General features: G+C 58.8%; 1 protein-coding gene across 2 annotated transcripts; it reads right to left on the reverse strand.

Annotated features, from left to right (window-relative positions):
* Positions 1-28: 28 nt before the first annotated feature.
* On the reverse strand, positions 29-24,109 carry PALM (paralemmin). Of its 2 annotated transcripts, XM_077121414.1 has the most exons (9): positions 24,032-24,109; positions 15,404-15,455; positions 14,675-14,755; positions 14,389-14,519; positions 12,441-12,615; positions 9,076-9,097; positions 8,011-8,070; positions 5,349-5,480; positions 29-2,004 (listed from the first exon to the last, which is right to left on the reverse strand). In XM_077121414.1, the coding sequence occupies exons 1-9, from the start codon at positions 24,034-24,036 to the stop codon at positions 1,460-1,462; spliced, it is 1,203 nt and encodes a 400-aa protein (XP_076977529.1). In that variant the 5' UTR covers positions 24,037-24,109; the 3' UTR covers positions 29-1,459. The 2 variants fall into 2 exon arrangements, with proteins under 2 accessions (XP_076977529.1, XP_076977530.1); XM_077121415.1 differs by lacking the exon at positions 5,349-5,480.
* Between the last annotated feature and the right edge of the window lie 1,976 nt (positions 24,110-26,085).

Here is a 26,085-nt window from a genome sequence, read left to right on the forward strand (position 1 = left end):
CCCAGGTGAAACCCAAGAAGGCCAGGGATTCGGGCTGTTCACACTGTTTATTTGCTTCTCTGGGAAAGTCAAGATCATCAGGGGCCTTGTCACACATCGAAAGCAGAGAGGGGGTGGCAAGGGCACTTCAGCAGAGGCTCACAGCTCGAGGGACCCGGGGTGGATGTGAGGGAGGGAGAGGAGGGGTCCACAGCCACTGCCAAGGGTCCCTCTATGAGTTGGCCTCTCCTCCCAGCCACCAAGGGGGCAGAGCTGAGACCGGGGCTCAGCCTGGTCAGAGGGGGAGCCCCTGTACCCACCCTGCTGAGGCTGGAGGTGGCTCCTGGACCCAGAGGCAGCCTGGGCACTGGGCACCAGGCTGGGGCCCCCAGGGAAAGGGTCAGGATGGAACCTGGCCACCAGAGCCAATGCAGGCGAAAAGGTGCACGAATGTGCCTCTGGGAACGAGTGTGGCTGCAACTAGTGAGTCGTGTGCACATCTGCCCCAGGGGAGTCCCTTGCTCCTTCCACAAGATGGGGGCAGGTTTGCCCCAGGCTGGCGGCAAAAGGGGGCCTCCCACTCTGACTCAGGGGGAACTTCCCTCTCCCAGGCTGGGCACCCCACCCTCTGCTGCCCAGAAATGCTCCCAGCCCAGCAGGGCCTGGCCTCTGGGGTGTGGTCAGGTGGGAGACCCAGGACCCTGGCCCAAAAGGTTGGAGAAGAGGCCAGGGGAGCGGCCCCAATGGGTCCCCAAATTAGCACCAGGAGGAAGGGCCCAGTGGGGGCAGGAGCTCGGGACAAAAAGCAGCTCATGTGGGGCAGTACAAAGACCTCGGCCCATCCCACTCAGAAGGTGGGGCAGAGGCTACAGCCCCTCCTGAGCAGGGGGCGTGTCTGCAGGGCTCCCCCAGCCCGGGCCCCATCTTCCACCGGCCAGGCCCAAGTGGGAAAAGGGGGGGCACACCAGGCCAGGGGTGTCCAGGGGAACCCGCCCTCCATCCCAAGAGCCTCCTATCAAGGCTCCCCAAAGAGGCATAGCTTTGCCCCAAGCCCCCGAGATTGAGACGCCAGCGCCTTGGCCAGGGAACCCTGCGGGGCCCCCACTTCCAGGATCTCCTGGGCTGAGCGAAACAGAGCTGCCTCTAGGAGTCCTAGGTTCTGGCCCCCTGCCCCGGCAGCTCCGTGGAGAGGTGGGAAGGCCCAGGCTGGGGGGGGGGGGGGGGGAGGGGTGCTGGGACAGGGGCCGCTGTGGGTGTGGGGGGCTGAGGGTCTGTTTGTGTCTCCCCTACCGGGTGCCGGCGCCTGGCTCAGCGGTTCAGGATGAGTGTCAGGGGGCTGTGGGGCGGGGGGCCCCTGTCCCTCGCTTTCCAACCAAAGAAAAACCAGGAGGAAGTGGCAGCCCCACGGGGCTGCTGGTGGGAGTGGGGCATCGGAGGGCGTCGGTGGCAGGAGGGCGGGGGCCGGGGTCTGGGGGCCCGCTCACATGATCGAGCAGCATTTGCAGCGTTGCTTCTTCATGTCGAGGTCCTGGGGGTCGCTGGTGGGGGGCTCAAGCCCCGCCTGCTGCTCCTCCCTGGAGCCTGCAGTGGCGGGGGGCTCGGCGGGGGGCTCAGCGGCGCTGCCGTTGGGTGGCGCCGGCTGCTCGGCCTCAGCCGCGTCCTCGATGACCACCAGCTCAGCCGTGATGGTGTCCTGCAGTCCCAGAACCTTCTTGGTCTCAGCCTCGTCCTCCACGTTCCGGTACCCCATGAAGGTCATGGTGACGGGGGGCTCCTGGCCAGGCTGGACACCGGGGGGGCCCGACGTGGCCTCACCCGGCTCAGCCTGCACCCCTGTGATCTCCCGCCGGGGCGTGCTCTGTGGGGTGGTCCGTGCGGGCCCCTCCACTGGCCCCCGGGTCCCTGCTGCCGCTGCCGCTGCCTCGCCCAGTGTGGCCTCATCCGCTTTGTGGATGAGTTCGTCCACCTCGGAGGAGCTCAGCTGGTGGACGCCGTTCTCCAGGGTGCCGTCCACAGCATGCACCACTGTGGGGAGAGAGCGAGAGAGAGCATGAGCCACGGCCCAGGCTGGAGGGGGGCAGACCAGGCCCCTCGGCCTTCCAGGGGAAACCCCCCACGAGGGCACACACTCAGAACTGACCAGCAGTTAAAGTTCCCTATCTCCATCTGTGGGTGCAGCCAGAGGGGTCCACAGGTTGGTGGTGGGGGATATTACAGGCACAAAAGTGTTTGTGAGGAATCAAGGAAGTCTGGATGGTGTTTTCACTGCCTTCTACTTCCACATCCCTCAGTGGACTGGCCCCTTTGTGACCAGCCTGCAGGGTAGGTTATTTTCTTTTTTGAGTGGAAAGATGGTGAAAACAGAAGTTCAGAGAGAGGAAATGATTGGCCAAAGTGTCAACAGCTGGCCAGGGGCCTTTTCTCCCAACCTGGGCCCCTTTCCCCTACAAGGGAGAGGACAACCCACTCTGGGGAGCTGAGAGATAGAACTTACAATGATTCAGATTTCTCCCCTTCCGTGGATTTATTTGGTTGATCTTGAATTACAGTTTAGTTCACTCCCCTCCCCTACTTCCTCGTTATCTAATAAGTGAACTGAAGGCTATGCATGTTCCTCTGAGTTCTGCTTTGGCAGCACCTTACAAATTCAGATGAGATGGTTCTCTTTCAAATGGAAATAGCTTGCAGATTTCTATTCTGGTTGCCTCTCTGACACAAAATTTATTTAGAGGAGTGTTTTTATTGTGGGTAAGAAGCATACACATAAAGTTTCTAGCAGCCCACACAGCCTGCTTTGCAGCCTAGCGCAGAGTAGCTTTCTGAAAATGTTCTACCTGTGTTTTTAAAGAACAAGGAGTGTTTCACATACACACACACACTCAATCAACCTTGTGAAATATGTTTTCCAAATCTCTCCACCTTTACCTGGCTAGGTGTCTTGAACCTGTTGTTTCCTGTCTCTAAGGACCCAGATTTCCATACTCTGGGATTGCTCCTAGCCACTGTTTGACCCCAGTCCCAGGTCCCAATGCTGCCAACTCTTTCCACAAACCCAGCTGCCTAGGCGGCTTTGGGAGGAGGGAGTGACAGAATGGGCGGCCCTAGGGATGCACCTCCTCCCCGGCCAAGGGTCAGGCCTCCTGCCCTGGCTTCCAGCCAGAAGGAGAGCGTGTTTCACTTTCAGTTTCCAGTCCCCTAGGGAGGGGTGCCTATATTACGAAGTTTCACTATGAATCAAGGCTGGAGGCCAAGGGGGGTGGGGGGTGGACAGGGGCCTGGGACACATAGCCCCAACAGGTGCTCCCCCAAGCCAGGCCCCAACGGAGGAATCCGAGCCCTCAGCTGCCATGGAAACAGATCTCCTTCCCGTTGCTTAGCAACCAGAGTCCAGTCTGGCAGGTCCTGGATCCCAGGGCTTGGGCAAGGTGACTGGGACAGCAGCCAGGTGCTGGGAGGGAGTGGCGAGGGAGAGGCCCTGCTGCCAGCCTGCGGCCCCTGGTGACTGCTCTAGCCCAGGGGAGGGGGCCGCTGGAGGCCTTCCCCAGGGCTGGGAAAGACGGAGTTGGGTCAGCTCAGGTCGGTGGCCCCCCACGTGGCACTGGAACAGGACGGTGGCAGGGCCCTTTGCCAGTGCCCAGAAGGCCCCAGAGGCTAGGAGATCCCGAAGAACATGAGGCTTTGGACATCACAACCACAACGATACACCCCTGCACCCTGCCAGGACGGCGCCAATCTCAAGTGTGGGCACAGACGTGAAGGAGCTGGGTGCAACACCCTTGCACGTGGGTGTTGAGAATGTGACGGGATGCAGCCGCTGCGGGAAACGGTCCGGAGATTCCTTGGAGTATTAAACCCAGAATTACCGTGTGACCCGGAAATCCCACTCCTGGGGTACGCTGGAGAGAAATGAAAACACACCTCCACAAGGCATAGGAATGCTCCACAAGGCCAAGAGGGGGGAAACGTCAACGAATGTATAAATAAAATGCAGTCCACTTGGATGACGGAATAGTACGCAGCCTAAAGGGGAATGCAGCTCTGATGCACACTGCGACGTGGGCGAACCTTGAAAAAATATGCTGGCTTCAGAAGGCCGCGTAGCACGTGATTCCACTTATAGTAAGTGCCCCAGACAGGCAGAGCCACAGAGACAGAAAGTAGCTGAGTGGTGGTCGGGGCTGGGGAAGGGGCAATGGAAGTGATGCCTCATGGGTGCGGGGTCTCCTCTGGGGTGGTGAGAATGTTCCAGAATCAGAAGTAGTGGCAGCTGCACAACATGGTGAGTGACAATGTACCAAAAGCCCCGAATTGCACTTTAAAAGGGTGAATTTTATGGTATGTGAATTGTATCTCAAAAAAAAAAAAAAGGTCTGGGACTTTTGCTCAGGGCTCCTCACGGGCTTGCCAGTGTTTCCCAAACAGTCTGTTCTCCTTCCAGTCGCCAGGGGGAGCCCCCCAAACCAGATCAGTGCCTGGCACCCCACCTCACCCCCAACCCCCAGCCCTCCCAAGGCTGCCCATTCCCCAGGCAGCTCGAAGTTCATCCCTTCACCCTCTGCCTGGATCAAGGGCTCTGCTGGGCTCATCCAACCCAGCAAGCTCTTGCCTACCCCAGGGCCTTTGCATGTGCTGAGTGGCCGCAGGGCTCCACATCCCCCAGCGGCACTGGACACCTATCAGGCCTCGGCTCCAATATCACCTCCCCGACCTCATCCTCACAGCCCTCTCACAGCCCCCTATGCTTCTCAGGGTTTATTCAACGGTGGTAATTATGCAAATAAACTGCCAGCAGGAGAGCTTCCCGAGGACAGGAGCTGAGTTTGACTCAGGCTGCAAGGGGGGACCCCGGAGCTAGGGTGAATGGGGTCCACGCGTTTTGGTCAGAATAAACGCATGGGGCTGGGGGAAGGGACCTGGCCCTGGGCAGTGGCCTTGAGCTGTGCAGTCTCCAACAGTGACACAGTAACAGTTCAGAGTAGAGGTTGGACATGTCACCCCATGCCTGGTGTCCCGGCCTGCACACCCTCCCCCCACATCCATGACGACATGGGTATCCCGGCCCACGCACCCTCTGTGTCCATGAATTGTGTGTCCCAGCCTGCACACCTTCTCCTATGTTCATGACAGCACACGTGTCCTGGCCTGCACACCCTCCCCGTGTCTGTGATGACACACGTGTCCTTGGCTCACATGCCCTCTCCCATCTGGTGACAACATGCATGTCCCAGCCCCTGTGCCTGCCCCCACCTGGTGACAACATGTGTGTCCCAGGACTGGGCGTGTCCTCTGGCTGCACCACAGACCTGGAATCCAAGCTCCAGGCTGCCACCTGGGTCACGGTGGAGCAGGGTCCGAGGGTGGGGGTGTACCTTTTGTCTCGTCCTCGTAGACCTTGATGCCCTGGGGTGGGGGCTGCTGAGGGAGCAAGGTGGCACTGGAGAGCACTCTGGTCTCCCCAGTGGCCTTGTCTTTCTCCACTGTGATCTCCACTGAGTACATGGCTGGCACGAGAGGCACAGGTTACGCCGCGCCCGCCCGCCCAGGCCCCCGCCGCGCTCGCGGCCATACCAGGGAGGGCAGCCAGCCGTGCAGAGTTCATGCAGCAATGAGGGGCTGCGCCAGGGTGCCAGGGGCGTGTGCTCGATGCAGCCCTTCCTGCCTGCCCCCGTCCCTACCTCTCTCTCCGCAGGGCCAGGTGCAGCCAGTCTGGGTTCTTGCTCAGCCTCCGAGACCCCCTCACCAGCCCACCCGACAGCCCTCGTCACTGGCCTCCAAAACGCCACATACTTTTCTCGCTCACTGAGTCTTGTCTCAAGTCCTGGCCCCAGCCCAGCCCTCCGGGAGGTCTTAAATCGCTCCCATTTCCCCTAAAGAGGCTGTGTCATGCCCACCGTCACAGCCAGAATTTGAATTCGGGGCCCAGGCTAAGCCCCCCACCTGCTCCACCTGCCCCCAACATCCATGCCGTCTGTGCTTCAGTTATGTGCTTTATCGCCGTCTGCTCCAACATGAACAAATGATGCCTTCCTGAAAGAGTGACTGTCATTACCTGTTAGAGCTGGAATTCAACTGCCAGCATCTTGACCCTGCTCTGCTCCCGGCCCTTGACTGCTGACCTTGACCCCTGGGCACTGACCTTGACCCTTGACTGCTGACCTTGAGCTCTGGTTGCTGACCTTGACCCCTGGGTACTGACCTTGACCCCTGGCTGCTGACCCTGACCCCCTGGGTTCTGACCTCAGCCCCCAGACCTGCCTAAGGGGGAAGGTGAGGTAACCACGAGCCCTGGAGACCAGCAAGCTCCACCTGAGAGGTTCACCTGAAGCGAGCTCTGAGCATGGGCGCTGGGCGGTGCTGAGTCTGCCGGTCACCCTTGCTCCCTCGTGGGCACCTCCCCGCAGCCTCCACAACTCCTGCACTCCCCCAGCTCCTCCCCTGGCCCCAGTCAGAGGCTCTGGCTGGTCTCTGCTCTGCCACTCTCGCTTCCCGGACCCCGGTGAGGCTCGTGGATCTAATCTCCACTGTGCCCAACCCCCACATGCTCCTGCCACATCTTCCCACCAACCCCAGCTCACCCCCTCACCCCGTGCATCTGCAAATCCTGTGGGCTCTGCCTTCAGAGTGCACCCAGAGCCTCCCACTGCTCGCCATCCTGCCGGTACCTGCCCCCATTGCCGCAGGCCTTCTGCCCCTCCCTGCCTGTTATCCTCGCGGCAGCCAGGGGGCGCCCGTGAGCACCCGAGTCAGGGCCTATCCTTCCTCTGCCTGCAGCCCTCCAGGGCTCCCACCTCCTTCGGGGTGAAAGCCCAGCCCGGCGCTCCCCAGGGCGTCCAGGGCCCTGCCCACCCTGTCCGGGCCCCTCTCGGCCTCCCCCTCACTCTCTTCACTCCAGCCTCAGGGCCTTTACACAAGCTCTTCCCTTTGCCTGGAGCTCCCTCTCCCCAGGTGCATCCATCTTTCACCTCCTTTGGGTCTGCCCAAATGTCCCCACCTCAGTGAGGCCTCCCGGGAGACCTCTGATAAAAAAAAGAAATTGGACACTTAGCTCTCTGCTCTTTGCCTAACTCTTCTCTATAAGCTAATAGTTTAGGCCACTGCCCCACAAGAATAACCTCCCCTCCATCCCCTGGGCTGTATCTTGTGCCTGACATACAGCAGGTGCTCAATAAGCCTTTGAATGAATGAATGAATGAATGATATTTGATCTTGAGTCCCTGCAGTCTAACATGCCACAGATGTCTGGGTCCAGGGCTGCCCAGGATCTCCAGTCCAGGGGACAAGTTGGGGCATCAGCTGTACCCCTGGCCAGGGCTGATCTAGCTGATACCAAAGCCCTGAGGGCGTGCTCCCCACCTCTGGGAAATGCTGCCGTCTATCTCCCTGCACGCCCTGCAGGAGACACCGGGCCTTCCTGGCCACCTCTCTGGCCACATCCTGGCCCTTGCCACCCAGCCGCCAGGGTGGTCCTTGCTGGCCTTCCTTGCTTTTGTGTTTCCCCAACTCACTTAGTGACCATAGCAATGCTTTGTCCTTCACTACAGCAGGGGGGTCACCCCAGCACCAGCTGGAAACTGGGGGGGGTAGGGACGTGAACCCCGACCTCTAGACCTGAGAATGCCCAGCATAAACCCGAGCACTCCTTGCCTCCCAGACCCCACAAGTCCCCCAGTGGGCTTGGCTACTTCCAGAGACGGGGAGCTCACTACCAGACCGCGGAGGAGGAGGAGGCAGTAATGCTGTGAGTGGGTGTGAACGGGTGGAGCGGGTGGTGGCAGGGGCGCGAGTTGAATAGAAGCTGAAAGGCGGCGCCAAGCCAGGCCCATCTTCCTGGAGAGCCTGGGCGGGTGCGTGAGGAAGATGCCAAAGCAGACGCCACGGCCCCCCCCCCGCCCCTGCCCTGGAGCAGAGCTGCAGCCCTGGCACAGCGCCCGCCCATAAGCCCCTGCCTGGCCCTGCTGAGGGCGTCCCTGCCCCCCGGCCCCTCCCCCGCCCTGCAGCGGCTGGCACGACCCCCCCTGGAGCCAGACCCACCTGCCCTCATCCTGGTGGAGCCTTCTGCCGTCCTCACGGGGGTGTTAGAGACGCGCTTCTCTGCTCGGCGGGCAGAGGTGGGGGGAGAAATGGGGGTCAGGGGAGAGAAGGGCATATGCATCCCCCTCCCACACCCCCCTCACCCAAAATGCACCCCCTCCAGATACCCAGATTCCCCACATGCATCTAGAAGCTCCCCCAACAAAAAACAAACCCTCCCCACACAACACCCAGCCCCACAGCCCACTTCTCATCTCGCAGCCCTAACAATGTGCACAAAATCCCTGAGAGGGCTGCACAGATTTTTTTTTTTAGCTATTAATTTTTAATCCCGCAAGAAAGGCGAGAAAACGGTCTCCTTATGAATAATTAACTCGTGACAAATAAGGCCAGGGACACGTCAGGGCGTCCTGCCTCACCTCCAATCCCAGCTGGTATGTTTTGGGCATGATTTAAATGCAAATTTATACATTTAAATATATAAAAAGTCATGTCTAATATGTGCCCTAAAAATGCAATGAACTGATTTAATAACAATCACGTATTTAAAACATACGGTACTTACACCTAAAACCGTATGGAAATATATGCCGTGCATCTATGACACCTCTGCAAACATGCATAGGTATCCACCTTTAGCAAGTTTCTGACAGGTCACGGAGCTCAAACCTCTGGCTTTGTTTTTTGGCTTCCTGGACTTTTTTGTTTCCCAGCCTCAGCCTGCGAGGGACCCTCCTCGCTTAAATAGTTTCTGACCCCGGGGCTGGCACGGCTGTGTTCTGCCCGCTCCTGGGGCACAGAAGTGTCGGCCCAGCCTCAGTTTCCACATCTGTAATAGAGCTGCAGCCTTCCCAGGAAATTGTGAAGATTAAGTGAAATACTGACAAAAATCACCAGCCCTGGGCTGGACTCAGAATCAGGACTGAGTGATAAGAATGTCAGTAGGAGTGATAATTTGTCTTTTTCGCTGTTTATTAATGGCTGTTGTTTTTAGGTGCATGCCCCAAGCCCTGCAACCCCCACTGTGGCCAGCAGGCGGCGCCAAGTCCCCTCGCGCAGCCATACCTTTGGGCGTGCCCACTGGGGTCTGCAAGAGAGAAGAGAGAGAGGTCAGGGGTGCCAGCGTCCTGCCTTCCTCCTACTGCCTAGGTCCCCATCTGTAAGGGGAGGAGGGGCTCTGTGGGGCAGGAAGGCCTGGCTGGGTGGTGACCCCAAATGAAACAACTTGCCTCCCTTGTCCTCTGGGAGCTCAGGCCAGAAACTCAGGGGTGCTCTCCAATTTCTTTTCTCCCTTCTGGCATGCCTCACCTGCGCAAGGCCTGCAGAGAATCTCAAATCCAGCCACCTCCCCCATCACCACCTCCCAGGTGCTGTCACCTGTCTGCACCTGGTCTCCCAGACTCCACAGCTGCCTGCAACAGACCCTTTTTTACATGCAGCCAGATAATTCCCCCTGCCCTGTCTAAGAGCCTCCTGTGGCTCCCTAGTGCTCTTAGAGAAATGTTCAAACCCTTCCTGATAGCCCCTGTACACCCACTTCTCTCTCCTCTCCCCCATCCGTCCCAGCTCTCTGGCCGCCTCATCTTCTCAGCTCGCTTCCTCAGGACCTTTGCACCTGCCATTTCCTCCACACAGAGGCTCTTCCCCCGATTGACTCTCAGCTGGCTGCTCATTTAGCTCCCTGAACACCCAATCTAAAGGGGCCCCTCCCCTGGGCATGTCACTTGCTTGTGTCCTCAGACACTTGCCACTCCCTGGAGTGACAAGCTGTTACCTGGCCAGCATCCATCTGTTCCCCAGGAGGAGGGCATCATGAGAACAGGGACTGGGTATGTACCTTGCTGGGTCTCCCATGCCAACACAGTCCAGGCTCAATCAGCCTCCAGGGAAAAGCCCCTCTTATCTTGAGTCTGTCTGAATAACTCCTACTCAACCCTCAAACCCCTCCTCTTTCCCAGCCTGTGCAGTCCCCACCAAAAAAAAGAAATTCAACAAATGATGCTGCAATAATGGGATAGTCACATGGAAAAAGGAAATGTGACCCCCACCAAATAAAACAAAGAACAAAAATCGCTCCTCCTAGAGGTGGGGGCACAAATGAAATCAGAAAGAAAGATAGACTATAAAGACTGAGATGGTATAATTTAGGAATGCCTAGAGATAGTGACTAAATGTACAAATTTTAAAAATGTTTTTGCATGAGGAAGAACAAAGGAATGTCATTGTTGCAGGGTGTTGAAAATAGATAGTAATTAATATTTTAAAATTTTAACTTATGTGTGAGGCTAAAGCAAAAAAATGTTTATTTGGTACAAAATTTATATTTTGACTAGTGCATTTCCTAATTTAACTTATGTAGACAGCTTAACTGAACACCATAAGTACATGGAACCTTGAGTAGGACATGAGATTTTGTTGGTTTGTCCAGAGTGATGCCCCAATAAATCCCAGAGTGATTTGAACAGTGAATAAAAAAGCATTTGCAAAGAATGGTGAGAAAGGGGGAAAGTTCAACCTCCACAAGTTGAATTCTTGATATTCTCACAAGCAGTGGGGACAACCAAAGCTATAGGCTGAGCCCCCAATTTTGGGGTTTGTTCATATGAAACTTAACCCCACAAAGTATAGGCTAAGCCTACTTAAAATTAGGCCTAAGAGTCACCCCCAAGAGAACCTCTTTTGTTGCTCACATGTGGCCTCTCTTTCCAGCCAACACAACAAGCAAACTCACCGCCCTCCCCCTGTCTATGTGGGGCATTGACTCCCAGGGGTGTGGACCTTCCTGGCAACATGGGACGGAAATCCTAGAATGAGCTGAGACTCAGCATCAAGGGATTGAGAAAATCTTCTTGACCAAAAGGGGGAAGAGTGAAATGAGACAAAGTGTCAATGGCTGAGAGATTCCAAACAGAGTCTAGAGGTTATCCTGGAGGTTATTCTTACACATTAAATAGATATCACCTTGTTATTCAAGATGTAACGGAGAGGCTGGAGGGAACTGCCTGAAAATGTAGAGCTGTGTTCCAGTAGCCATGTTTCTTGAAGATGATTGTATAATGATATAGCTTTCACAACGTGACTGTGTGATTGTGAAAACCTTGTGTCTGATGCTCCGTTTATCTACCTTATCAAAAGACGACTAAAACATATGGAATAAAAATAAATAATAGGGGCAACAAATGTTAAAAGAAACTTAGATTGAAATGCTAGTGATCAATGAAAGGGAGGGGGAAGGAGTATGGTATGTATGAATTTTTTTCCGTTTTCATTTTATTTCTTTTTCTGAATAGGTGCAAATGTTCTACGAAATGATCATGATGATGAATACACAACTATGTGATGATATTGTGAATTACTGATTATATATGTAGAACGGAATGATCGTATGTTAAGAATGTTTGCGTTTCTTTGTCATATATATTTTTTGAATTTTAAATTAATAATAAAAAATTAACACACAAAAAAATTGCTCCTTCTTTCAAAAGCCTGCCCAGCCCTCTCATGAATCAGATGCCCCACTGGAGATGCTACATTACCCTGGGTTTCCTCCAACCTTTCCTGTATTATAGCTGCCCACCTGAAGTGAGCCTGGGGCCCAGGTCTACATCCTCTGGCCTCCAAATACTAGGAGTTGGGCAAGCAGGGAAGGTTGGGGCCCAGAGGGCTCTAGACCAGTGATATCAGAGGAGCAGGTCAGAGAAGCCTTCCCCGATACCAGCAAGGGCCCCTATTACCCCTGCTCCACTGTGGGGTGTCAGCTCCCCAGATGAAGCTCATCTGGGGTGGGGTTGACAAGGATGGGGTAAAGGGGGAGAAAGCAGAGTTTATAGGGCTCCTGATGGATACCAGATCTGGGAACCCATGGCCAAGTCTGGCAATGCCACTCTGCTCCTTAGCTGTGTGGCATTGAGCTAGTCTCTTAACCTCTCTGGGCCTCAGCTTTGTCTTCCATCACATGGTAGTATTGACCCCCTATGAAAGGGCTGTCAAGAGGACTAGACTGGGAGCATGCACAGCTTGCTTCAGGGCCAGGACACAGTAGGCAAATTAGAAATGACAATGACAACCACCACAACCGTAATAAATAGACTGTATCCTCCAAACCCCACCCCACATGCGGGCTTCTGCAAAGTGCTCATTGCCAATTAATTCATATTTCTTGTAACATCCACAGCAGGGGAGGGGGGTGGCTCTTAGCACCTCCCACCCATATTACAGATGTGGAAACTGAGACCCAAAGAGGCAAAAGCACCTTGCCCTGATCTCAGAGCTGGGAAGTGGAATTCAAAGGCAGGCGTCCACCCCAAGAGTCTGCCATGCTGGCAGTGAAGGGGTGGAGTCTCACTCTAGGGCCAGTAGGGGCTGGAGAAGGGCAAGGCGACCTCTCCACCAGGTGCCCCAGGACCCCCCCCCTCTGGCTGCCTCTTCACCTGCTGTGAATTCAACACCGGCTCTGCCTTCTGCTCTTCCTTGGCTGGGCTTGGGGCTGGCGGTGGGGCTGGGGCTGGGGCTGAGGCCCGGGCTGGACTTGGAGCCACCACGTTCTCCTTGGTGGTGAATGGGATTGCGTCTCCATTCTCCAGCACCTCGATCTCCTTCTCCAGCCTGGGGGGGTGGAGCACACATATTGAACACTTACTGTGTGTGCCTGGCACTGTGCATTCAATGTTTCCGAGGCACCCAGTGGCAGTTGAACAGAGTGACCTCCCAAAACTCAGGAACCCCTGGAGATGCAAAGTAAGCTTCCTGCTACTCTAAGCCACGAGGTGTGTGGAAACCTGTTTCGGCAGCCTGAGCAAACTCAGACAAACCTGGTGAGGTGTTCTCATTTCACCCTTTTACAGCTGGGGAATTCACACAGTTGACGAGCATCAGTGCCAGGACTCGAACTCAGGGCCAGCTCTCCCCTCTCCCTTTACCACCCATGCTACTGTTAGCTTCACAGTTTGCTTCCAATGGACTCTCCTTTTTCCCACTTAGATACCTTTATTTTTACAGGAAACTTTATCTGTTTGGGGAAACTGGAAAAACCATGTCACTCTCCAAGTATTAGAAGATAACGATACCAATAACCCAGCGAAAACAAAACCGGGACATTTAATCCCAGTCCGGACAGTTGCCTGCCTGAGGCTCTGGTGGGAGCTGGGGCACTGAAGGCAGCTCGGACCCTGCTGCAGGCCCAGGACAGACAGAAGGTTGAGTTGGCAAAGTTCCAACACAGTGGGTCCAGGTGGGCAGGCCGGACGTGGAGCTAGCACGCCCGACCCTCCAGGAAACAGCTTGAGGCCAGAGTCTGCCTGGAGGGCTTCCTGTAGGAGGCAGCCCAAGCAGAGGCACAGAGGAATGATGTGGGTGGTCTCCTCTCCCACTCCACAGCCACTGGGGAGGAAGGAAGCCAAGGCCAGGAAGGCCATCAGTGTGTGCCTGGCACAGGGGAGAACTTAGGCGAGTCCCTCCATCAAGGTTCAGGAGACCCCTCCCCAAGACAGGGCAGGAAGAGAGCCACTCGCCACCCGCTGTGGGGGTGTAGGCTCTCCAGGTGGAACTCATCTGGGATGGGTCTGACAAGGCATTCCACGCTGCCCAGCACAGGCCTCTTGTTCTTTCTGGGTCTGACTGTCCATCTCTCCGGAGACCTACTCTCTACCCAGGGTCAGATCCATCTCGGGCCCACCTCGGGTCTGAGCACCCAGTCGGCGCCTAATAAATGCGGAAATGAAGTCGCACAAAGGGACAGCTGCCTCCTTGTCTCGCAGATGGGGAAACTGAGCTGCAGGGAGGTAACCGAACTCGGATCATCTGAGGCCCCAAACTTCCAGAAAGCTCCGCAGCCCTTGCCTGGAAGCAGCCCGCTGCCCGGGATGGAGATCCTGGCTGACCCCTGACCCTGCAGCGTACACGCCACCTTCTCCCTGCGTGGGGGCCAGCAGGGCGATCCAGAGATGACCAGGGCAGTGACCGCGCAGGCCCCTTCCCTGGCCAGGGCAGACGTGCTGGAGCCAGCAGGCAACTCTGTCACTTTCCTCTGCCCTGACCCCACGGCCCAGAAGCTGAGATCCAGCCTGCCGGAAATCACCGGGCCTGTGTCTCGCTGCCGGGGGTGGGGGAAGGGTCACTTTCCCTTCCACGTCCCCCACCCCACCCCCGGGCTTCCTGCAGGCCCAGCGGCCATCACCAGCAGCCTCCACCAGAGTCAAGTCCGGAAGCGCTGGGCCAGCTGGGCTGCTCCCAGGGGGAGGGGAGCGGGGCAGCCACGGGCATTTTGGGGACCCACGACCCACACCTGCTCCCTGGGATGTCGGGACACAGGCGGGGAGGTCACGGGGCTCCCCCACCCCACCCCGGGGCCTCCCGCAGCCCCCCTGCCTGGGCGCCCACCTGGAGACGGTCTCCTCCAGCAGCCGGGCCTTCTGCTCATCCTCCTGCATCTGCCGCCGCATGGCCTCGTCCCCCTCAGAGGCTGAGGACGGCATCCCCTCCAGCAGCCAGCGCTCCCGCAGTGCCTTGGACTGGGTCAAGGCCAGGGGTCAGGGGTCAGGGGTCAGGCCCAGGGTCAGGGTCAGGGTCAGACTGGGATTCAGAATCGGGGTGACTCCGCCTTCCTGCCCTTCCCCCTGCCCCCCCACCGCCCCAAGGCTGGGGGTCCGTGGGGGGCCACCCCTACCTTCAGGTGCTGCAGCTGCCGCCTTTCATCCTCCAGCTGCCGGCGCTTGTTCTCAATCTCCGCCTGTCTCTTCCGCTTCTCCTGCCAGGGAGCGGCAGGGTCAGGGCCTCAGAGACCCCCCCCCGAAAACCCACCCTGAGCTTTCTGTGAGTCAAACCCACCTGGCCCGCTGGCCCCAGCCTAAAGGTGCCAGCCCCGGCCTCGGCATAAAGGGGACGAGACTGAGTGGAAGGGTCTGCAGACCCCTAGAAGGGGGTCCCGGGGTCAGAGGAGGCCAGACGAGCCAGTGTGCCTTCCCACCAGCAGCCCTTTTCCTGCCCGGGCCAGAGGTAGATTCTCCCAAGTCTTGGGGTTCCCCGTCTATAAAGTTGGGGGGGGGAGGCTGATGCAGAAACACGGACTCTTCTTCATCACTAGATCCAATCCAGGATCAGTCATTGCCTCTTTAATTGCTCTTTTTTAAAAAATTTAAGCGTGGAAACATCTATACAACATAAATCTTCCTGTATCTACATGCTTGTTTTTATTTCGTGGGGATAACACATAGAACTCTGCGTGGGTCCCGGGTCCAACAGATATTTAAGTTTCCCAGACAACTCAAGACTCACCACGCCTGGTTTTGTGCCCCTCCCCAGAGCCAGACCCCAGGGCCTCAGGCTGGGGGTGAGGCCCCTGGGACCCCAGGACCCCGACCATCGACACACTTTTCACTGGCAGGAAAGAACTCACCGCGATGGCCTGGAACCTTTCCTGCTGAGACGTGCTCTCTGCCGCCAGGACCCTGGGGAGGGGACAAGAGGATCAGGCCTGGGCTCCAGCCCACCCCTGCTCTCGGTCAGAAAGCTTTGTCTCATGGGCAAGCCATTTCGCCTCTCCGAGCCTCAGCTTTGTCTTCTACAAAGTGGAGCCCTTCCCCTTTCCCCTCAGAGACAGCACCGTCCTCTCCCATCCAGTCTTAGAATTTCATTAATCCATTCAACAAACCTTCCTGCCACCCCCTCAGGACAGGGCCAAGAGGGTCAGGCCTGAGGAACTCAGGACAAGAAGGGGTGAGGCTCTGCTGGAAGACGCAGGGAGGACTTTGCAGAAGAGAGGACATTCAGGCTTTGAAGGATGGATAGGAGTTCACCAAGCATTGAAGGCCAGAGAAGGGAGATCAGGGAACACCCTGATGACCAAAGGATGCACCAGCCCTGGCTCCCAACCCTTGGGCTCCCAAAGTCAACTCTGTGGCCCTCCTCTTTCAGCTGCTGCCCTGGAACTTGTGCCTCGTGGTTCTCATGCTGGCCTCCAGTGGAATCTCCCAGGAGTCCAATGGCCCAGAGACAACAGGGCTTCTCCCAAGGATGCACAGTAATGAAGCAGCAAAGCCAGGATTCAAGCCCAGACCCCTCTCAGCTAGCACTAGTTTTGGTGCTTGTCCCCAGGGATGGTGTACAGTGGGCTCTCAGCCATGTTCTGGAAGGGAGGGGATTGTGGTGCCAAGGTTCCAAGGCTTTCCAAGAGGCAGGCAGGAGGCCCAGGCACCTGCCCCTGCCCCACCCCGGCCCCATCTGCCTGCAGGTCCACCTCATTCTCCCAGGTCAGAAGCCGGGGGCTGGGGCTTCCCTTTCCTTCCCCCTGCCCAGTTTGCTTCATCTCTCAGACACCCCCGGCCCAGGCAATCTCCTGGGTCCCTGGAAGCCACACACAGTAGGAGCTTAGTAAAATGCTCAGAAGAAAGGAACCCTGAAAGACGGCTGAGATGGAACCTCTGGTTTCCCTACAATAAGCATGAGAGCCTCACACTTCAGGGGCTGCTGGTGTGGGGGTGGACTCCTGGGGACCAGCCCTGTGCCCAGGGGCCTCATGATTCTCTGCCCCAAACTCCAAATAATCCCTGGCCAGTTGTCCACTCTGGACAGCTCTGACAGACAAGAGGCCCAGTCTGATGGTGTGTAGGGCAGTGGGAGCCACCCCCCCACCCCTGAGTTTCTACCCTCCACCCGCCCCCGAGCCCCTTATCTTCACAGAGACTGAAATTACAGACCATTCTTTGCTCCCACCACCATTCTGACGCCCTTTGGCCTTGCATCAGGGTCTAAACTGCTCCAGGGTCCCCAAAGAGCCCTGCCCCTCTCTGGGCCTCAGTTTCCCACTCTGCACAGACACCTCCAACTCTGAAGCCTCTGATTATGTCCCCCCTGGCAGGCTAGCAGGGGAAACAGAGGCTCAGAGAAGGCCAAGCATTGGCCCAAAGCCATTCCATGTGTGAGTAGCCACTCCCCACTCTATTCGGCTCAGTTTCCTGGCCTAGCTGAGACCTGCAAAGTCACTCAGCTCCCACGCCCCTGCCAGGTGACCCCACCCGGCAACTCCCTTCCTGGCAGGCAGCACCTGGCCCTCTCCATGCCTCCCAGGGGCCCAGCAGCACTGCCCACAATCTCTGTGGATCCCCTTTCTCCCCTCTCCTTGGGGAAGCTGGGCTTGGCTGGGTGGAGTTCAGGAAAGGGTCGATCCAGTGATCTGGCTCAGAACTGCTTCCTGAAGAGCCAGATCTGATAGAGTTCTGGGGCTGCCCATCACACTGTGTGACCCAAGCAGGTCACCGCCCCCCTGTTCTGCACATTTAGGCCATCCCCAAGTCGTCTTGGACTTCAGGCCCCCCAAATCCAGCCACTCCTCACTCCACATCCCCCACTCCTCCCTGCCATCTCCCTGGGCCCTGAGAGTCCTCTCTCCACCCCACAACAGAGAGAGGCAGCCTCTCAAAATGTGAATCCGACTGTCACTCTCCTGCTCTAAAGCTTCCATGGCTCCCATCACCTCCTGAGTACAGACAACAGGTAGCCACCGTCCAGATCCTGCCCATGCCTCTCCCCTTGCCCCCCAGTCTCTCCACTTGGACCTCCTTGTACAGATCACCTGCTCCCAGCTTGCTCCTACCTCCAGGCCTCTGTGCTCACTGTTCCCTTTGCCTGGAATGTCCTTCCCACAACTGGTAACCAAGGCCCAGATACAGCAAGTCACCTGCCCAAAGCCACACAGCTAGAATTCAAACCCACTCTGGGCCACTGGTTTCATCTGTCCAGCAATAAGGTGGCCTCCAGGGCCCCACTTTGGGAAGGAGGCAGTGCTGGACTGGGGCGGGGAGGCACACAGCTCCCAGGACCCCTGTGCACATGGCAGGCTGGATGCCCCAGATCCCCACCCCAGTGGATGTCTGGCCCCTCGGGCGGGACACAGAGACACAGGGATGGCGGACTGCCGGCTCGCAAGACCGGCGACAACAAGGCAGGCAGTGTCCTCGCTGGCAGCCTGTCCCTGCCGGGCTGCGCCAGGGCAGAAGGTCAGGCGGGCACCGGGAGAGGGGCCCAGGGAGAGAATTTCCATCCCTCCAGCTCCGTGTCCCGGTCACAGGAGGGGACCAGGTTGTGTGCCCCTCCCCCCACACGCCCCTCCTCGGGCTCGGGGGCGCCAGAGCCGCCCCGCCCTGCCCCGCCCCCGGGCACCGCCGCCGTGGGTGATGGATGGCGGGGCCCGCGGGAGGCGGTCGCCCTGGTAACCGCGCCGTCCCCATGGCAACGCTGAGGCCCGGCGCGCGCAGGCGGGGCCCGGCACCATGCATCTCCCGCCCCCGGCCCCCGGAGCTGGGGTGCGGAGGGGCTTCCCGCTTGGGCCTCAGGGGCCGCCTGCAGGGGGTGGGGCCCGGAGAGGGGAGGGGGAGGGGCGCACCCCGCCCCCGCTGCTAGTCTGGGGGCGCCCGCCCACCCATAGACTTCCATCTGGGAAGAGTCTGGACACGCCCCTCCCTGCCTCGAGGCAGCAGAGTTGGCCAAGAGAAGGCTCAAAGTAGGACCAGAAAACTCTAATAAACAGCAACGAGATAAGAACAGCAACCGCCTGGGCCCGGTGGCAGCCCCATTGCGCAGGTGAGAAAACCGAGGCCCGCGGTGCCCGGCGTGGCGGGGCCTCCATTCTCCGGACGCTTCTGCGGGGCACGTGGGATCATTATCTCATTCACCAATGGGGAAACTGAGGCACAGCTGCTAAATGGCTCAGCGGCAGTCCAGACCCTGAGCAGCTGGGTCCCAGAGCACAGGGTCCTCCCCGCGATCTGGGGGGGTAAGGGAGGTCAGTGGGATGGTGGAGAGACTTCGCGCGGCTGCCAGCTCGCTGAGGCCAGGTCACCAAAGGTCTTAAAAGCAGGGCCAAGAAGCTGAGACTTGGCCACAGGGCAGGACAGCAGGAGCTCCGCAGGCCGCGTGACCAGAGACACGTCTCTCCACGGCCGGCACCCCTTGCCTGGACGCCCACCATCAGCGGGCGCGGGCCGTCTGTCCTTCCCCGATTATTTTTACGGCGCTTGGAGCAAAAATCTGGGCTCGAATCGCGACGTGGGCGGCTGGGGCCCCGGCGAAGGCGGCGGCTGCGAGCGCGGGAGATAATCCCGGCTCCAGGAGATGAGCTAATGAGGCCCCAACCCAAGGGGAGTCTCAGCTTGGCGGGGCGCTTAATTTTTTAAAGGTCCAGAGAAGTTACGCAACCCACCCAAGGTCACCCAGCGGGCGGGGAGCGGGGAGTCGCGCTTGTCCTGCCAGAGTCCACGCCCGGGTAGCTCGGGCTGGAACGAGAGGGTCCCAGCAGGCAGGCGCAGAGCCCAGCGCCCAGAACATTCCTGGGCTAACTGAAAGGAAACAGCTGACGGTGACCTTGACTGGGGGGTGTGGGGGGGCAGATCACGCGGGGGTGGGGGTGGGAGGCAAGAGTCCAGACAGGCCTCTCCCCCTACGGTGCAGGGATCCCCGGTTTCACCGGGCTTGTTCCCAAACCTTGTGGGAACCTAGGGAGTGCCAGCGTTTCTTGGAGCCCCAGCACCTTTTTCTGTGTCCATCCGGGCATCCAGTCATCCCCAAATGCTCACAGAGCTCCCTGCCCCCTCAGTGCAAACCCTCAGCCTATCTGCTGCCTTTGAAACACTTTTCGCCACTTGCCCCTCTCCTTTTCCCTCTTCCCTCCTCCACCTTCAGACACAGCTGAAGTGCAGCCACTGCTTCCAGGAAGCCTTCCTGGTTACCCTCCCCACGTGGAATCCTCCTCCTTCTCCATGCCCCTCAGCTCCCAGCACAGGCAGGGCCCACATGACCACCACAAACACGTGAACTGGACAGACATGGGCTGTCCAGAATTCTGGAATGTCTGACGCAGAGAGGTCTTTGGGCATCACCTCCATGCTGTAGAGGAGACTGAGGTCAGAGTGGGACACAGTCAGAGGAGCAAACTTACTGCCTATTAACTTGGGGGAGGAGCTGGACCCTGCCCTCGGACCTAGAAGCAGGAAGGGGCAATGGGGCATGAACAGGAGCAGGGCAGGCAGAAGCAGAGGTCTCAGGGCAAAGCCAGCCCCAAAGTCCCCATCTGTCCCAGGCAACCATTCCATGCCTGGCTCACCTCAGGGCCTTTGCACTGATGAGTCCACCTGCCTCCCCCACACCTCCCCATGCCTCCCCCACTGTGGCCTTGCCTCGGATGTCCCCGCCTCTGCACCCTGAATTAATGTACCCTCCCCCACCCCGCCTCGACACCCTGGTCACCGGATGGAATCAGTTTCTTGTCTCCCCACAAGGACAAGAACTATATGTCTTTCCCTACTGCTTCCCCAGTGCCTGGTACACAGCAGGAACTCAATAAATGCCTGCTGGACCGCAGAGTCAATGAGACTTTCCTGTTCTCAGACCCCCCACCCCCGCTCCACCCTACTTTAGGCCCCTGGCCACCCTCCTCCATCCCCACCCCCCACCCCAACCCCTCCCCTGACCTATGACCACTTCCTGTTTTTTTCTTTGAAAAAAAAAAAACCCTCTCATATTTATCTAAATCAGAACCCCAACTCTCCATATAAACGGGCAAGCAGACCCCGGCCAGCACTAAGTGAATACAGAATAAATGCACAATCCAACCCAAATGTTCACCCCTGAATGAATGGACAAACAGAATGGGGTCCATCCCTCCGATGGAATATTATCCGGCTGGAAAAAGGAAAGCCCTGCCTGTGCCACGGTGTGGATGGATGTCAGAAACACGACGCTGGCAGAGGGAAGCTAGACTCAAAGACACGCTCTCTGTGGCTACAGAGAGCCTGCCAGGGGCTGGTGGGGGTCTGCTCGTGGGGTGAGGGACACACCCTGGGATCAGTGATGACGGCTGCATGCCTCCGAACAGAGTGAAAACCACTGAACTGTGTGGGCTTTAAGTGGGTGGGTTCTGGGGTCTGTGAATTCTCAGTAAAGCTGTTGAACACATAGGTAACATGGAGAAGTAGAGATGTATGTTATATGTAAGTGCATGCCGCTAGAGAAACAGAAGGGACCCCCCCCAGGGCGGGGCTGGGGCTTGGCCCCTCCCTACCCACAGGCCCCGCCTCCCGACTTTCCATCATCATCAGAATTTGAACACAAACCCGGAGCCCGCGGCTTTCCTGCCCATCTCCCAGCCTTCCCAGCCCCTTATCCAATGGCCACTCTTGCCCGTAGTGAGTCCCGCCTGGCCTGCCATTGCTCTGGGTTTTCTCTGAGTCTTGGTCCCACATGGCCCGGTGGCAGCTTCCCTTCCTGCATCTTGGAACACCTTGAGCAGGAGACAGCCTCCCCAGCCCCACTCAGGGGACTCTGCTGGGCCCAACTTGCAGGACAGGGGCAGGGACAGGGGCACGCCTGCAGGGAGCCCTCCAGCCATTCACGTCTAGACCCTGGAGCTCTCCCTGACCTGGCAGTCCCGTCCCTGTGGGCAGCTCTGACCACACCAACTTCTGAGGGCAGGTCCACACTCACCCAGACTCTGGCGCCGGCCCCTCTGCTCCAGCATTTCTCTCTGAGTTATCCGGTCTCGGCCCATGGCTGCCAAAGTCTCTTCTGGTATCTTCACTGCCCCCCGCCCCCCAATCAGACACCACTGTGGCCCCAGGTTCCCCAGCCCGGTCCCCGAGGCCCTGCAGGATCTGACCTCACAAGCACAAATCAAAGAGCTCTCCCTTCTCCTGCCTCTGGGCCTTTGCACACCATTGCGTCTCACCATGAGGGATACCCTTTGCCTGCCTCCTGGGGAAAATCCTGATATCCCCTCCACAGAAAAGGTCCACCATGGAATGCTCCAGAAAACCTTCCCTACTGCCAAAGGAAGACATCACCCCTACTGTGGTCTCTCCCAGACCCCCCATCCCCAAAAGGGGCCAGGACAGCCAGCACAGAGCATTTGTTAAGTCAACGACCATGGCTCTCCTGGATGGAAAAGAGTCATGCTGGACAGAAGGGACCCAGACTCAGAGAAAATGTTTTCAAAAACAACAAAGACCAACCATTCTCCCAGCTTCAAAATTGGAGGCCCCCAAGAAGGGGGCTTTTTCCACGGAGCTGGGGCAAGACCCTCTCCACCAGGTGACACTTACACGATCCACAGTAGAGAATGGGAGTAGAGGATGTTCGGCTGGGCACACTGGCGTTCACCGAGCAGGCATTCGCACCCAGCTCAGTGGCTATCTAGTTTTTGTTAAATCCGCTTTTTCTTTCTCAAATTCATTTTTAAAGAAACTTTCCAGCACCACCAGAGGCCATAACTGTCTCCTGTAGTTTCTGATCACAAAAATACCTCCGGGACCACAGAACCAGATAGCTGACTGTGTCCCAGCCACGGCATCTGTGAGCCTGAGACGCTGTCCTTGCAAGAAAGGCGACAGGCGAGTGGCCGGTTTGCGGTCGGGACAGCCGGGAAGCGCCTCCTTGCATGGCCATCCCACCCAGTGCCAAGTACCCCATGTCTGCCGCCAGGCAATCCCATCAGCGACTCACAGGGGGCCTGTGAGCACCAGTCTGACCCGTGACCCAGTGCGTACACAGGCAGTGCCATGTGGCCAGGGGTGACAGTACCCCCCAGTGGGAAAGGAAGGGACAGGAAAGGGGATAAGAGGCCCAGCTGGGTGGCCCCTCATGCTTCTGCTTGGAAAGGGGATTTCCTGGGTTTTTGTGCCCCCTCTCCTGTGGCCACACCCCTCCCAGCCCCTCCCAGACTTTCCGGGGAGCTGGAGAGCAGAGCAGGTAAACAAACAGCGGGGAGGGGGACAGGCAAATTGGGGCTACCCTCCAGGGGCCAAAGCATTGGGGGGTGACAAATCCAGGCCTTTGTCTGGGTTTTCAAAAGCAGAGGCCATCAGTTTGCCTTCCCCGCAGGGAGAGGGAGGTTGGCTCCCACCCCACCGCCAGGGCGTGGTGGTCAGGGGTGAATCCCTGGAGGAAAGTTGCTGGTTTGGAAAACACACCCAGTGGGAAGGGGAGGGAGGGCGCGACCACTAGGCCTGCAGACCTTCCTGTCCTGCCTTGGGCTGGGGGTGGGGGGCAGGGACCTGGGCCTAGGGCAAGGCAGCCACTGGCCTAGCCACACGGAGGAAGGGGCAGCCTGTGAGATCTCCGGCCACCCTGTCGGTCTCACACGTACCCCATGACCTCCTGCGCCCACCTGTGGGAGTGAGGTGGGGGAGACACCCTAGAGCATGCAGAAGAGAGGACCCCTGCCCCAAACAGCCCTGCACACTCACTGGGCACGTGCTGTGGACAAGGACCCTCAGCTGCACCCCACCCAACCCCACCCAGACCAAGACCAACTGGGGGGTGGGAGGGGTGGGGGTGGGTGGGACGGAGGGGATCCAAAAATTCCAACAGGGGCCCGAGGCTCCTGTAGCCACACCATTTGGGGCTCTGGCACTGGAGAGCGCCTGGTTCTCCCATACACACCCGGTCGACGTGCAAAGTCTGGAGAAAAGCCCACCACACCCCACCCCGTTCCAGCGGCAACTCGAGACCACATCTGGAAGGGGAGACCTTGGCCAGGGCAGGGGACCAGGTCCCCACTGAGAGCCCCGGCCTGCGCACGCCTTCAGGGAGCAGGAGCAGCCAGCTCGGGCGGGGGCGGGGGCAGGGGCAGCGCAGGGCCAGGACGGGCCGGTTTGGGGAGGGGTCCTTCCATCTCCCCCAGGTGCCGGCTTGGGAGCCCACAGGTGGTCAGGGGCCGAGGCTAGCCCCGCGCGCTCCCGCGCGCGGACGGGGGCGGACACCAGGCACCCCATCCCTAGCGTCCGGGACTGCACCCCAACCGCGGCCGCCCGAGCCCCCTTTAGCGCGGCGGCCGCGGGGTCGGATCCGGAGAGGCCTCGGTCCGGGCGCGGCCCAGGCCGATCGCCTCCGCGGCTGAGTCGGGGGTCCCGGCAGCCCCTCGGCCGCCTCCTCTCCCGGCGGGAGCCGCGACGCCCCCACTGAGGGGCGGGCATGGGGGCCTCGCCCCGCCCCCGCCAGCGGCCCCCCGCCCCCCGAGCGGCGCGCGCCTACTCACTCCATGTCCCCGCCGAGGTCCAGGGGTCCGCGAGGCTGGGCGGGGGCGCGCGCGGGGCCCCAGGGGCTAAGGCCGGGCGGCCGGGGCTGCGCGGCGCGGGGGCGGCGGCACCGGCTCGGGCATCGCCCCGCGCGCGCCTGTTTATTGTCCGGGCGGCGGCGGCGGCGGCGGCGGGCGGGGGGTGGGCTCGGCGCGCGTCGCCGCCGCCGCGTCTCTGCGCTCCCCTCCCCGCCCCGCTCGTCCCCCCGCTCGCCCCCCCCCCCACCGTCTCCCCGCGCCGGGAGCCCGTGCTGCGCCTCCTGCCGGCCGCCGCTCGCCGCAGCAGCACCCCCGGGTCCCCGCCGCCCGCGGCTCCAGCCCGAGTCCTTCCGGGCCAGGGCGCGCCGCACTCCCCTCGCCTCTCCGGGTCCCGCCGGCCCGGACCTCGCCAAGACCCAGCCCTAGTCCGCCCCGGCCCAGCCCTGGCCCGAGCGGCTCAGCCAGCTCCGGCCCCTGCCCCGGTGCGGGCCCTCGGAAGCTTCCCTCTCAGCCGCGAGCCGGGTCAGGAGGAGCCGCTCCCGGGACCACTGGGAACCGGGTCCAAGTGGGGGAACGGAAGCGCCAAGGCCCCGGTGGGAAGGAGCTTGGCACGTTTGAGGAGGCATAAAAATAAGGATGACCAGCAATCGCGACCTGACCCAGTGTTTGCTGGGTGCCCACCGCGGGCCTCGGTGCTGGCCTTGAGTCAATAAACTGGCCAGGGGGACGGTGCAGGGGGCGCAGGGAGAGCTGACACTGTCGGGAGGGTACTAGGGAGCCATGGCAGAGTTTAGAGAAGGAGAGGGGCCAACCCTGTTTACTTCTGTAAAGGCCCATCTGTCTGCCCAGTGGGAAGTGGACTAAGAAGAGCAACCAGGCTGGGAGGCCAGGAAAAAGCTGAACTGGTGTCCCTCGGGGAGATGGTGGGCATTTCCCTGAAGGAGGGGAAGAGGTATTGAGAGGCAAGTGGATTCTGGATCGGTTTTGCAGGGGAAGTCCACAGGGTTGCCTGTCAAATGGAGTGTGAGTGCGACAGGCATTGAGGACCCGCATGTCTCCAGCCTGTGACCCCAGGAAGATGAGCTGCCATCAGCAGGGCTGAGGAGAGGGATCAGGAGCCAGGTTTTGGTAGAAATGAGCTGAAGCTGTTTCTGTGATGCCCTGGGGAGAGGCCAGGTGGGGTAAAATTCAGGGGAAGGCAGGCTGGGCTGGATGGGGAGCTCCCCGGCATGGGAAAGCCTGGATGAGATCTTACAGGAAGCAGATGCAGGCAGAGGAAAGAAATGACCAGGCCCCCTGCCACCCCCGCAAGCCCTCCTAGTCTAGCCTGGGTTCTTCCCACTGCGTGTGTCACCAGAAGAGAGGCAAGACCTCCCCTTCCCCCCATCATGGAGACCGCAGTCCCAAATTCCTACTTTCTTTTCAGGGCACTTCAGCTCCCTGATCCCAAACCTCCCTACTCACTTGGGTCTTGGGTGGGGCAGAAGAGGGAGAGTCTTCCAAAGCCTTAATTTTCTAGAAAAATAGCCCTACTCAGCAGGTGTTCAACGAACAGTTGTGTGTTTAAAGGAAAGTAGCCTCAGATGAGCTTTGGAGAAAGCTGTGGCAGGATGCACCCCAGACTGGATGGGAAGATGATACCTTTGCGAATTTCCATTTTTCCTCTTTTTACAACGAACATGCATTCGTCCTAGCATTTGAATCGAGATAAACTAGACAAAATAAAAGAAATAAAAAGATTCTGACAAACAGCAGGGGTTCTGGGGTCGAATCCCAGCTCAGCTCCATACTTGCTGTGTGACCCTGGGTCTGTTTATGAACCTCTCTGGGCCTCACTCTCCCCACCTCCTGGGGTTGCGGGGAGGGTTTACTGGGTGAATCTAGGCAAAGGGCTTGGACTAGGGCCTGGTACACACTAGCTCTGGGCTTGGCAAACTTCCTCTGTAAAGGACCAGACAGAAAATATTTTCAGCATTGTATTGATGTTCTGTGTCGCAACAGCTGGAATCTGCCCTCCTTGTATCCCTGAAGTAGCC

Source organism: Tamandua tetradactyla, chromosome 11 (assembly GCF_023851605.1).
Source record: "Tamandua tetradactyla isolate mTamTet1 chromosome 11, mTamTet1.pri, whole genome shotgun sequence".
NCBI classification, from domain to species: domain Eukaryota; kingdom Metazoa; phylum Chordata; class Mammalia; order Pilosa; family Myrmecophagidae; genus Tamandua; species Tamandua tetradactyla.

What these genes read in the sequence shown, in the direction of transcription:
- PALM (XM_077121414.1), bottom strand. An exon ending in CTGGAGGAGACCGTCTCCAG is followed by an intron (nt 12,616 to 14,388) that starts GTGGGCGCCCAG and finishes CCACCCCCCCAG; the next exon opens with GCTGGAGAAGGAGATCGAGG. An exon ending in CTACGAGGACGAGACAAAAG is followed by an intron (nt 2,005 to 5,348) that starts GTACACCCCCAC and finishes CTCTCCCCACAG; the next exon opens with TGGTGCATGCTGTGGACGGC.